This window comes from Penicillium antarcticum (assembly GCF_028974205.1).
Source record: "Penicillium antarcticum strain IBT 31339 chromosome Unknown utg000004l_segment0_segment0, whole genome shotgun sequence".
Lineage (NCBI taxonomy): Eukaryota > Fungi > Ascomycota > Eurotiomycetes > Eurotiales > Aspergillaceae > Penicillium > Penicillium antarcticum.
This window is the reverse complement of record NW_026695302.1, coordinates 948,552-959,554: the sequence shown is the minus strand read 5'-3', so window position 1 is coordinate 959,554 and position 11,003 is coordinate 948,552. Positions and strand designations below refer to the sequence as shown.

The 11,003-nt window shown below is 49.7% G+C and overlaps 7 protein-coding genes across 7 annotated transcripts; 2 read left to right on the top strand and 5 right to left on the bottom strand.

Moving 5' to 3' along the window:
• Nucleotides 1-4: 4 nt before the first annotated feature.
• On the bottom strand, nucleotides 5-480 carry N7508_004336 (uncharacterized protein; the record flags this gene model as incomplete). Its single annotated transcript, XM_058462402.1, has 2 exons — nucleotides 5-358; nucleotides 436-480. 2 exons carry the CDS (start codon nucleotides 478-480, stop codon nucleotides 5-7), a joined length of 399 nt encoding a protein of 132 aa, XP_058321027.1.
• Nucleotides 481-2,645: 2,165 nt separating this feature from the next.
• On the bottom strand, nucleotides 2,646-3,115 carry N7508_004335 (putative histone h1.3.; the record flags this gene model as incomplete). The annotated part of the gene is made up of 2 exons (XM_058462401.1): nucleotides 2,646-2,954; nucleotides 3,011-3,115. 2 exons carry the CDS (start codon nucleotides 3,113-3,115, stop codon nucleotides 2,646-2,648), a joined length of 414 nt encoding a protein of 137 aa, XP_058321026.1.
• A 721-nt stretch (nucleotides 3,116-3,836) lies between these two features.
• N7508_004334 (uncharacterized protein) lies at nucleotides 3,837-4,397 on the bottom strand (the record flags this gene model as incomplete). Its single annotated transcript, XM_058462400.1, has 2 exons — nucleotides 3,837-4,238; nucleotides 4,290-4,397. The coding sequence occupies 2 exons, from the start codon at nucleotides 4,395-4,397 to the stop codon at nucleotides 3,837-3,839; spliced, it is 510 nt and encodes a 169-aa protein (XP_058321025.1).
• Nucleotides 4,398-4,983: 586 nt separating this feature from the next.
• N7508_004333 (uncharacterized protein) lies at nucleotides 4,984-5,885 on the bottom strand (the record flags this gene model as incomplete). The annotated part of the gene is made up of 3 exons (XM_058462399.1): nucleotides 4,984-5,390; nucleotides 5,445-5,603; nucleotides 5,654-5,885. The coding sequence occupies 3 exons, from the start codon at nucleotides 5,883-5,885 to the stop codon at nucleotides 4,984-4,986; spliced, it is 798 nt and encodes a 265-aa protein (XP_058321024.1).
• Nucleotides 5,886-6,155: 270 nt separating this feature from the next.
• N7508_004332 (glutaminyl-peptide cyclotransferase family protein) lies at nucleotides 6,156-7,355 on the top strand (the record flags this gene model as incomplete). Its single annotated transcript, XM_058462398.1, has 1 exon — nucleotides 6,156-7,355. One exon carries the CDS (start codon nucleotides 6,156-6,158, stop codon nucleotides 7,353-7,355), a length of 1,200 nt encoding a protein of 399 aa, XP_058321023.1.
• Nucleotides 7,356-7,675: 320 nt separating this feature from the next.
• On the bottom strand, nucleotides 7,676-8,720 carry N7508_004331 (YeeE/YedE family protein; the record flags this gene model as incomplete). The annotated part of the gene is made up of 2 exons (XM_058462397.1): nucleotides 7,676-8,380; nucleotides 8,433-8,720. The coding sequence occupies 2 exons, from the start codon at nucleotides 8,718-8,720 to the stop codon at nucleotides 7,676-7,678; spliced, it is 993 nt and encodes a 330-aa protein (XP_058321022.1).
• A 711-nt stretch (nucleotides 8,721-9,431) lies between these two features.
• On the top strand, nucleotides 9,432-10,945 carry N7508_004330 (FAD-binding oxidoreductase; the record flags this gene model as incomplete). The annotated part of the gene is made up of 2 exons (XM_058462396.1): nucleotides 9,432-9,690; nucleotides 9,744-10,945. The coding sequence occupies 2 exons, from the start codon at nucleotides 9,432-9,434 to the stop codon at nucleotides 10,943-10,945; spliced, it is 1,461 nt and encodes a 486-aa protein (XP_058321021.1).
• Between the last annotated feature and the right edge of the window lie 58 nt (nucleotides 10,946-11,003).

Genomic DNA, 11,003 nt, shown 5'->3' with positions numbered 1-11,003 from the left:
CTCATCACTCAACTCCGAGATCATCAGGGTCTCCGTCTGAAGCTTCTCCAGGACCTCCGTGCTCATGGCAAGATCCCTCAGGAGCAGCAACACGGCTCTTGTTCACCGCAGTCCAGCCAGCAGCCTTGTGTCCATGGCGCTTGCCAGGACCTTTATTAAGGTGTCCATTCAAGTTATCCTCGGCAGTCAAAACATGTTCATTTCCCTTCGGCTTCCTGTTCTTCGGGGTACTCTTGACGGGGCTGATGAGGCTGATGGGTTCGAGGCTTGCACGAGATAGTTGATCGATGACATCTCCCTCGACTCCCGGGGTAGAAGACTTGAGGCCTTTTGGACTTGAGAGCTTATCTAGCTCAGGCTGTCAAGGTAAAGCTCGGTTCTTTGCGGGCGAAGTCTGCTCGATGTGGTTTTCCCTCGACTCATTGTTCAAATGACTTGGATCTTGCTTGCTCTTTCTGGCCTTCTTGTGTTGCTTTCCATTCTAGTGTCCACCACTGATCGGCTTCCTAACTCCCTTATTCCGACCGCTGTGCTCAATCTCTCCATGAGACCGCTGATCGACAATATCTTCCTCGGGCGCTTTGTTTGTATGATAGATTCCCTTCGAATTCGTTAAGTTGTCGAGCTTTGCATGACCTGGCGGGGCATCTTCATCCGTAGATAGCCACTCGGCATTGCTTTCCTCAATCGAATCATCATTTGAGTAGATGGCATCGCTATTGATAGTTGGAGTTGTCTTCTCCAGCGTCTTATTCCTGCGGCTATTCTCCACCGGGCTCGAATGTTAAATGCCTGCACGGGAGAGCCGATCCCTCAAGTTTTCCTCGAGCTCGCTATCTTGGGTCTTCCTGTGTTTAGCATTGGAAGGCTTTTTGTAGGCGTGGGTGAAAGTTTCTTTATCTCCTGCATCTGAAACACCCTGAGAGCTTTCCTCAGAAGACTCATCGAATGTAGTCTCTCCAACTCTGTTGTTCCTTGGAGCACGCTTGCGCTTGAGATGTCTGGATGATGTCTTGCGTGGGCAATCAACGCACGAATTGAGTGAATACTCTGAGTCCTCCAACTCTATGCCAGGGGACCTACGGCTCACAACTCGCTTTATACATTTCTTTGCTGTGTTGATACGATGGTGAGAATTGGGTCTAGCGCTAGAGCGATGTTTGGCAGCTTTCTTGTCTGTCGGCTAGAAAGGAGTTTCCGGGGTTGTTATCAATTTCTTGTTGGGCATCTGTCTCTTGTTGCGGTTGCTCCCTGGTATCTTACTTTAGACCGCAGGTTTGTCTTCAGATTCACACATCTCACTGCTTTCTTCGTCGCTAGTTAGAGGAAGTACCCAGCCATACTCCAAACAAATCCGCCTCGAGTTTCTTTTTGCTTTTGAGAGCACAGTAGCGGCCGAACCTGGCTTTGCATAGCCCATTAGATTCTTTAGTCTAACAAAATAAACGTGCTGTTTTTCGTGGCTAACACACAGTGTCAAGGTTCTTTCTATAGGAATACTGATAGCATTCGCTCGGCAAAATTGAGAAAACAGAAGGACCGTCACGTCACTACCAGTGAAGCCCATCCAATGAGATATCAAAATCCTTTTTTCCCTCGTCACGACCGAACAAGGTACGCCGTCCCGGTCGTACAATGAAGTGTCTGGCCGCTTCATTGTAGGGCGTTGAAGGGCTTGGTTTCCAACCCACGAAAGAAGTCTTTTAAACCAAACCCCCACTTGCACGACGACAGTGCATGTTTGCTGTTTAGAAGGCCAACGTATTGCCCAGACTGATTTTATTGTTTGACTGCGGTACCATCAGTCCACGGGGGTACGCTCACTTGAAGAGCAAAAAAGATACATCTAGAACCGCTGTGCAAGCATAACAGCTTTATTTCTAATCCACTGGCAATCCGCTAAGTTGCCAAATTCATGCACCAAGCCGGTCTACTTACTCGGTATCAACATGCTGAGCAGGAGAGTTCGACGACGAAACCAGAGAACTCAGTCAAGACCTCGAGGCTATGGTGCAGATTCCCGAAGACGCTAGGCATTCACCACGCTTGCACCTATATTTGAGGGCGAAGAAAACCTCAGTCAGCTACTCGAATATACGCTGCCGGACTGGGCTGCTGACTCACGAACGGACTAATACAAGAATGACTACCAATTGAGGCTGAAGTCAAAATGTCGTAGAACAGAGTTTGATCTTGCTGTAGCACAGAATGGCTGGCATTTGGATCGAGAGGGGCTTACATGGATTGTAAGACAGAGGACGGGGACATTGACGGTGCATCCACACATTCATTTTTGTACTCAGTATCTGGCGGTACTGAGACTTTTATTTGTACTTGCTCATTCTTGGGTTTACAGGTTTGGCTATTCGATATACCTATAGGGCTGTTGTTATCTCAATGTATTGAGCAGCAGCGCAATTTTCTGTACTGAAGCATGATCAGGCGTACGGGGCGAGCTCTTTCTTCAACTGGCAAGAACGCCTGCATAGTCATTACGATACCAGCTAGATCGCAAAGAGTTAATGGAACTTTGATTCATTGAATGATTAGTCGATACATCTAGAACCACGCCTCTTCCCTATCCCGTATTCCCTCCTTGTATCTATCTTGCATCATCAAGAAGGCCTGAAGATAAATGTGGACACTTAATCAGTGGGCTCAGTCTGATAGGCAAGCATATCATCCTCCTCAGCCTCTTCTGGACAGTCGTTCTTGAGCTCGAGCTCGGGCTCAGGCTCCGACTCTGATTCAGGGTCCTGGTTCTTTTTGCGGCGCTTCTGGCCACCAGCCTTTTTGGCAGGGGTCTTGACAGGGGTATTAACAGCGGACTTGATCGTGCCTCCCTGGGCGTTGACACCGTAGACCTTCTCCAGCTTGCGAAGGGCGCGATTGTGCATGGTTGAGGCGGAGGCGCGCTTCGTGTTCATCAAGGTTCCAAGTCTCTCAAAGTCGACCTGTTCAATACCAGGTTTTAGCTCCGATAACGCTCGTGGAAAGATTGACGACTGACCTTGGCACTACCAGAGCAAAGAATACCCATGAGTAGCATCTTGCTTTCACCAGGTGTGAGGTCCTCGGACCGGCCGCCTTTCTTTTCGGGGCTGGACTCAGGCATGATGATAATGTGTGACAGGCACAAGGCTGTGTGGCGTGAGGTTTGGTGGAAGGAACTCCTCGAGCGAATGGAAATTACAAGGAGGAAGTTCTGTTGGGTATGGAGGGGTCGTTTTATGAACGGATGGGGGACGATGTAGGGCTAGGGGCGTGCACGGACGGACCCGACGGGCGGGTAGCTGGTATATCTTGCGTTTATTTCAACCTCACAGCAAGCCGAGCTACTCTTTAAGGAGACACTCAGGAATCCAAGAAACCTTTGGGGCTATGTGAGGATCTTCTAGTCTATCCTATCCAATTTAATTTGCTTTTGTCTTCGTGCAAAACGTCCAAACAATCTGCCAAACGTCTTTCTTTGAGCTTTGTTGGCGTTTGGTTAAATACGCAGTCTCAGCCTTCAAGGCATATTTTGGCTACAATTTTCTCATGGTGGATTATCCTACTAGTACAGTCATACAGCTTATAAAGTGAAACAGAGTAATGATCTTGATGATCATTCGTTTGGGATACTGTAAGCTAGTTAGTTACTTGGTGCTCACCCACCGCGACTAAACTTGACACATCCCTCGGCCCTGGCAACAGCCATCAGAAATCCTCCTGGCATAGCAAAACAATAAGAAAACACATCATGTGTAACAAAGATAAACTGGTATCATCAACTCCCCATTTGATCGCAGAAACAAAAAGATGTCATGCAAAGTACAAATGAAAAAAATGAAAAACTACTCGTCCTCAATGCGAGATTCGGCGGCAGCTGCAGCTGCGGCAACAGCTTCGGCGGCAACGGCCTCGTTGATAGCCTGAGCAGCCTTGTGTGCGTTCTCAATGGTATACTGCAGGTCGCGCGAGTAGGCAGAGTCATCAGTGTCAAACGCCTCGGCGGGCTCCTCCTTGATGGGGACAGCGGATTCCTCGACAGCCTTCTCATCATTCACCTCACTCTTGGCGGTCTTAGCGGTCGGCTTCTTGGCCCGCTTTCGAGCCGGGCCAGCCTTGGTGGGCGAGGGGTTAGGGGTGTCGGCGATGCCCAGGGCACGAGCAAGCTTGCGCTTGGCACCGCGGTGGAGAGTCCCGGCAGAGGATGCCTTCAGGCCAGTCCACTTAGCCATATCGTCGTAGTTGGGCTAAACCTAGATTAGCATCTGAAAAGACGGTGAATGACCTCGAGTGCTTACAGTGCCGTTAGTGTGGAATACGTTACCGAGGGCGAGGAGCTTCATCTCAGTGGCGCTGAGAGCGGAGAAGGGGCCATTGTCGGCAGTGAGTTTAGTAGCAGGGGCCATCTTCAATGTTTGATGGCGGGGTAATTCACTTGGAGAATAGAAGCTTGCAAGGTATAATGCAGTAATGGATATCTCTTCAATGTGGGGGAAATGAAGAATATGGGAGAAGGAAAGATTGATTTGAAACGAAAAGTAGAATATGTTGCGCGGGTCGCATAGGGCTGGGATTCTGATGTGAGGATGATTCTGGGGTGGAAGGAACGCGTCCGGCGCGTTAGGGCAACCCGCGAACCTCAGGCCTTTGTGAGGATTGCTGGAGTGAACACCACTTGACAGCCACGTCTGAGGTGCCAAATGAGATAAAGCTTTTCTGACTTTTGATTTTGTAGCTTGATGATACTTCAAACAAGTACATGATGCAGACATCGGTCACTTCGTTCTCAATGAGGCGTGAGAACAAAGTTGAAGGATAAGAAGCAACACCGGGGAGCTTTTGTGCAGTAGATTGAACATGATGGATACTAAATGTGGGAATAGGATAACTGCCAAGTGATTGATATAGGGTCTATGAAACGAAGGTGAAGCAATTGTGAATCTGGCTTCGATGCGGCAGTTATCAGGTCTAGCTCAGATTAAATCATCGAGATTATGACTTTGCTGCTTGAATCTGCCGATAGATATTTCCCCATAGCTCTGGGAAGAAAGCGGACGTCTGTCGCCCAGGCTTGGAGTGCTCCTCCGTATAGAATTGAGTTGGTGCTCTTCCCTGCCACCAGCGCTGCGGCGTAGGGTTTAAATTGCGGAAGCTGACAGGGCGAAGGGGATCATGAGCCGGAACGAGATCTCCGAGGCGTACTGCTGTCTGGCGAGGGATAGTGTTGAATCTCATGCTGGTGATGTACAACATGGCCGTTGGAGGAAGCTCCTTTCCATACTGGATGGCCGCCTCTCGAGACTTTCTGGCAAAGGCTGGCAAAGCAAGATGAATGAAGTTAACATAAGGAGCTGATGTATATGAGACGAATAGCATTGGTAAAGCGCCAGCGGCGATTACTAAAATCAAGTTAGTCTAGATGCCGAGATCATTTGATATGGAAGGCAACGTACCACCTGAAACGCTATACCATGGATAATCTGCCACGGAGCATGCTGGCGCAACAATTAAACATGCCGCACCGAAGAGAAGCACCGTCGTAATGCGCATGGTACCCAGGAAAATAGCTCTGCCTGTGCCTCCATAATATACCAATATCCGTTCCGGTGGCCCTGTAGCTATTGATCAGCAAGCATACTTGTAACATCAAATCTTTTCATACCTGCTCTTATGGTTGTTTTTGGAGAGGGATTCGCTCCAGACGCAGGTGTGACTGTCCTTCTGACAGGAGCCGCAGGAGCCGTTTCTTTCTTCGGCAATGGTGAAAGATGCTTCTGAGAAGGCCGAGGGATCTGAGATTTGTATCTGACCCAAACGCTTCTCCGAAGGCCTCCCTGGGCGCATTCAGGCAAGCCTTTGCGCAATTGGGGGTGAATTAAGATCTGAAGTCGCATCATGACTGAGTCATTGAACAAGGCTAGAATCGGGACGTTGATTGTCGCGCGATAAATCCGCGCCGATCTTCCGGCAAAATTGCGACCGCCTTAGCCTCCGCCTCCGAGGTGTTTGGGGGGCTTGCATGAGCCCCTGCATCTCTGACAACTCATCCTCAGCATTGTTATCAGATCATCTGTCTATGTCTTCTCGCTAGAATCACCTCGAACCCTTCGAACCCGAGGCTTTGATGCAGATTCGGAACGTTTTGCGCGACTTATTCTCCCGTCATGTCTCCGGCTTATCGCCGCCTGTCTAGCCGCATTGTGTCCCTTTGGCTAGGCTTTCTCTTGCTTTTTGTACACGTGAATGCATACGAGACGATTTCAGATGAGACCTTGAACTCTCTTCCGCGGCCGAACAACGATTTCGACATTCACAATGGCGCCTTGTTGTCACCTATACTGAGGACCCGCGTCCCAGGCACTCCGGGCTCCACCGCGGTGCTCAATCACTTTGCTGACTTCTTTCGAACCAGCTTGCCAGAATGGACAATTCAGGTGCAGAATTCAACTGCCAAAACACCGACATCCAAGGGCAAGGAAATTCCCTTCAAGAATTTTATTGCAACTCGCGATCCTCCCTGGGCCTCGGCTGGTGATGTCGGGCGCTTGACTCTTGTTGCCCACTATGACAGCAAGATTGAGCCGAAAGGATTTATCGGAGGCATTGACAGTGCTGCACCATGTGCAATGATCATGCATGCAATGCGCAGTATTGACGCTGCACTGGGGAAGAAATGGTCCGCCATGAAGGAGCAGGGCCTGGACGAGTCCCTTGAAGATGCACATGGCATCCAAGTCATTTTCTTGGATGGCGAAGAGGCCTTCAAAGAATGGAGTGACAGCGATTCTCTGTATGGTGCGCGTGCTCTGGCAACACATTGGGATGATCAGTTTTACCCAGCCATGTCGGAATTCAAGACTCCGCTGTCGTCAATTTCTCTGTTCGTCCTTTTAGATCTCCTCGGCTCGAAGTCACCAACCATCCAGTCTTACTATGAGACCACCCACTGGGCCTATCAAAGCTTGGCTGCCCTAGAAAAGCGTTTCAGATCACTCAAGGAATTCAAGTCTTCCTCGACTGACTCGTGGTTCATTGATTCCGCAAAGGATGGCCACAAGCTTACCCCCATGGGTGGCATCCAGGATGATCACCTTCCTTTCCTTGCCAAGGGAGTCGAGGTTCTCCATCTCATTGACTTTGCTCCATTCAAGGGCTTCCCTTCTGTCTGGCACACAATTGACGATGACGGACAACATTTGGATAAGGAAACCGTGGAAGATTGGGGCATGCTCGTCACTGCCTTTGCTGCTGAGTGGATGGAGCTGGAAGGGTATTTCGACCACCCAGCAACCATCCAGGAACACAGAGACCAAGATTCTGCGGAGGCGGAAGCCATCCACCTGGACAAGAAGACCGAGTTGTAAGCCATTCTTTCGTTCCTTTTGCTATACCTCCTTTTGGACCTTTGATTCTCGCATTTATCTGCCGTTATATACCCACTGCATATTATAGTAAATGGCATTTATTCCCAGCCAAATTGGCACTGTACAAACTCATTGTCATTATTTATTTATTTCTGCTAATAATACCCGAACGCAGCTCCCGAGAGACCTGAACTTTGGATCATTTCAAGCACGCCCTCATGCAACCAATGCCCCTTCAACTGAATGAACCGAAAAACTACCCACTGCGATAATGAATGGGGAGAAAGAGATATGTTCAAATTTGAGCATTCTCTATACACTCAAAAAAGGTTGCCCAGCATGTATCCGGACATTGTTGCAAGCCCCCAGGTTGGTTGAAGGACTGTTCGCAAAATAGCAGGGCCTGGACAGACACCTCTCAACCCCCAAGCTAGCCCAAAGGCCACTGAACCAGCCACAAAACGCCAGTCAATGTCCGCCATGGTTGCTGTTGGAAGTCGCCATTTCTCTGCTAGAGTAGGCTTTGTAACTACTTTCTCCTTTTCAACCAGCTGTCCCGGTCTCTCGGTCAGGAAAGTGAACAGAGATGGCCCAATTCCAAACAAGATGACCAATGCCAAGGATGGATCAAATCGCGACGGATTTGTCAAAAAGGCAAAGAATCGGAGGACTTTGGCAGGGTCAGCCATCCCAGAGAAGAGAAGACCCAGCCCGAACTCCAGTCCTGCTATGAAGGAAAAGGCGACCCTCGATTGCTCTGACCGATGGACCTTGCGAGGAACGATGCCGAAGTTTGTGATCCCAGCAAGCAATGTCGCACCCGCCATCAAAATCAACTCAGGTATTGATGGATAGACTGGAGTATAACACGGGATCGGACCGCAAGCCGGGATATTGGCACCACCGCCAACAAAGTTCGCAGTGAGCAAAGCGGTCGTGAAGAAAACAGCCGTTGCAATCAGCGAGCGAGACGAAAGACGCGAAAGGCCGCATAGCATGTGTCCGGATGTGCAGCCCCGACCATTCTGTTCTATGTTAGCTGGTGATTCCCGACGATGTGGGTCCACTATGCTTCACCTTAGTCCCCCAACCCAACAAGAAGCCCACCCCTAGCGTTGCAGCAGCAGAAGCCAAAGACTGTGGTGCAGCAGGATAGTTCGGGATCAAGGATGGTGCGAAAAGGTAGACTGGCACTATACTCGACACCAGTCCCGCGATGATCGGCAGATTGTCACGACTGGGGTTGAAGGCGATTCCTGACAGCAGGGAAGAAATGCCGAACACAGCGCCATTGTGCAGCAAGAGGCCCGAAGACCCCTGGAATAGTAATAGCGCGCCTACGGTTGTATGAACGGGCGTGAACATGATATATTGTTGTCGATTCGGATGTTGGTATCAAAGTTTTCTCCCTGATGTCATAGCGGGAGGTGCAGTCTGAGGTATAGAGCTTAATGGCAATTTGGCGTATAAGAGGCAATGGAAGTAATAGAGAAGAGAATCGTAGAATTAATCGACAGGGGTCTAAAAGAAGCAGTAGAACAAAGAAGGTGGATTTAGGCCTTGCGCATTCTTGCACCCCTTAGGGATTGCCGGATCGGGGACCATCCAAGTCGCCGTTGTGATCCCCGATGTCTGACCTAGTCCCCGGGCATTTGTTTATACACTTGTTTGTTTAGATCCCTGTGATTTGGACTTCAACGTAGGTGGGAGATGGTTGCACAAGTCCCTGCATGTCGATATGACAGGATGATGCTTAAACAACCTTGCCTGCACTCGGGAACTGGATATATGCGCTAGCAGGTCCACTGAGAACACCGAGGATCTTCAATGATGTCCAGCAACACAACAGATCAAGTCGACATGACCAAGTCACCAAGTATACCAGTCAATTCATGGGGAACACAAACACAACATGAAATTTCAACTGACCAGCACACCAGGCAGGCGCCATCCTGTTCTTGCCTTATCCTTCCAACTCACTACTTCTCGCCAGAACTGTGAACTTGATCTTTCCATCTCCCAGCTTCCATTTCGAAATTCCAACATCTCGCATCCCATCTCTGATATACTTGCAAGATGGGAAACTCAGCCAGCGTCGCCGGACGTGCATGCTTCGTGGCCGCCGTGGGACACGACCCCAATCTCGTCACCTTTCGAGGAGACCTGCTCTATGAATTCCGCATCCAGCCATCCTACAACCTTGCCATCCCAGTCCATCCCACCGTGGTCACCTACCCCAAGACTACCGCCCAGGTAGCCGAGATCGTGAGCTGTGCCGCCGCCCAGAATTACAAGATGCAGGCCTACAGTGGAGGCCACAGCTACGGGAACTACGGTAGAGAGCTTCCGGTGCTCAGGCTTTCCCCATATTAATGTATTTCATGACAGGTCTCGGTGGAGAAGATGGACATGTCGTCGTGGACCTGAAGAACTTCCAGGATTTCACCATGGACCCCGATACTCACGTTGCCACGATTGGAGCCGGTACAAGCCTGGGCGATCTCCAAGATCGTCTTTGGCATGCTGGTGGTCGGGCTATGGCACATGGATCTTGTCCTCAGGTCGGTGTTGGTGGTCATTTCACCATTGGCGGTCTTGGTATGATGTCTCGACAGTGGGGAATGTCGTTGGATCATGTTGTCGAGGCTCAAGTTGTGCTGGCGAATTCCAGTGTGGTTACTGCGTCCGATACACAGAATCAGGACATATTCTGGGCTATCAAAGGTGCCGCAGCTAGCTTTGGTATCGTTACCAAGTTCAAAGTCCGCACTCACGGTGTACCCAAGGCTGCTATTCAATACCAGTATACTTTCAGTCAGGGAGATGTTCTCGACAAGGTGAAGCTTTTCATGGCCTGGCAGAACATTGTGGCCAAGCCGAATCTCACTCGGAACTTTTCCACCGAGCTCACAATCTTTCAGGATGGTATCATGATTATGGGCAGCTTCTTTGGGACCAGGGACGAATTCCACAAGTTTGAGCTGGAAAATGATCTGCCTCTTCAAGGTCTGGGAAACGTGGCATACATCACCAACTGGCTGTCTTTGGTCGCTCACACAGCTGAGGACTATTTGCTTCGTCTCACGGGTAATGTACTCACGTCTTTCTACGCCAAATCATTGTCTTTCACGGCCGACGAGCTGTTCAATGAACAAGGCCTGGTTACTCTATTCACCTACTTAGATGCAGCACCCAAGGGTACCCCTACTTGGTGGGTGATCTTTGACCTGGAAGGCGGAGCAACCAATGATGTTCCCGTGAATGCAACCTCATACGCCCATCGCGATGCTATCATGTGGATGCAATCTTATGCAGTCGCCGGCTTTGAGCCCCCAGGCTTCATCATCAAACGGTTCCTCAATCGCTTGCATGGAGTAGTCATTGGGAATCGCGCACCTGGTGCTGTGCGTTCTTACCCAGGATATGTTGATCCTTATCTCAGGAATGCTCAGGAGACCTATTGGGGACCCAATCTCGCTCGTCTCCAGGATATCAAGACCGCTGTCGATCCAGATGATGTCTTCCATAACCCACAAAGTGTGAAGGTGAATTCTCTAAGCCCTCCCGATCCTGGATCTCATGACGTTTAGAAAGTTTCAAGCTGGACTTTTGTGAATGGTTCTTTGCGAAACAGATTGGTATGCCTTA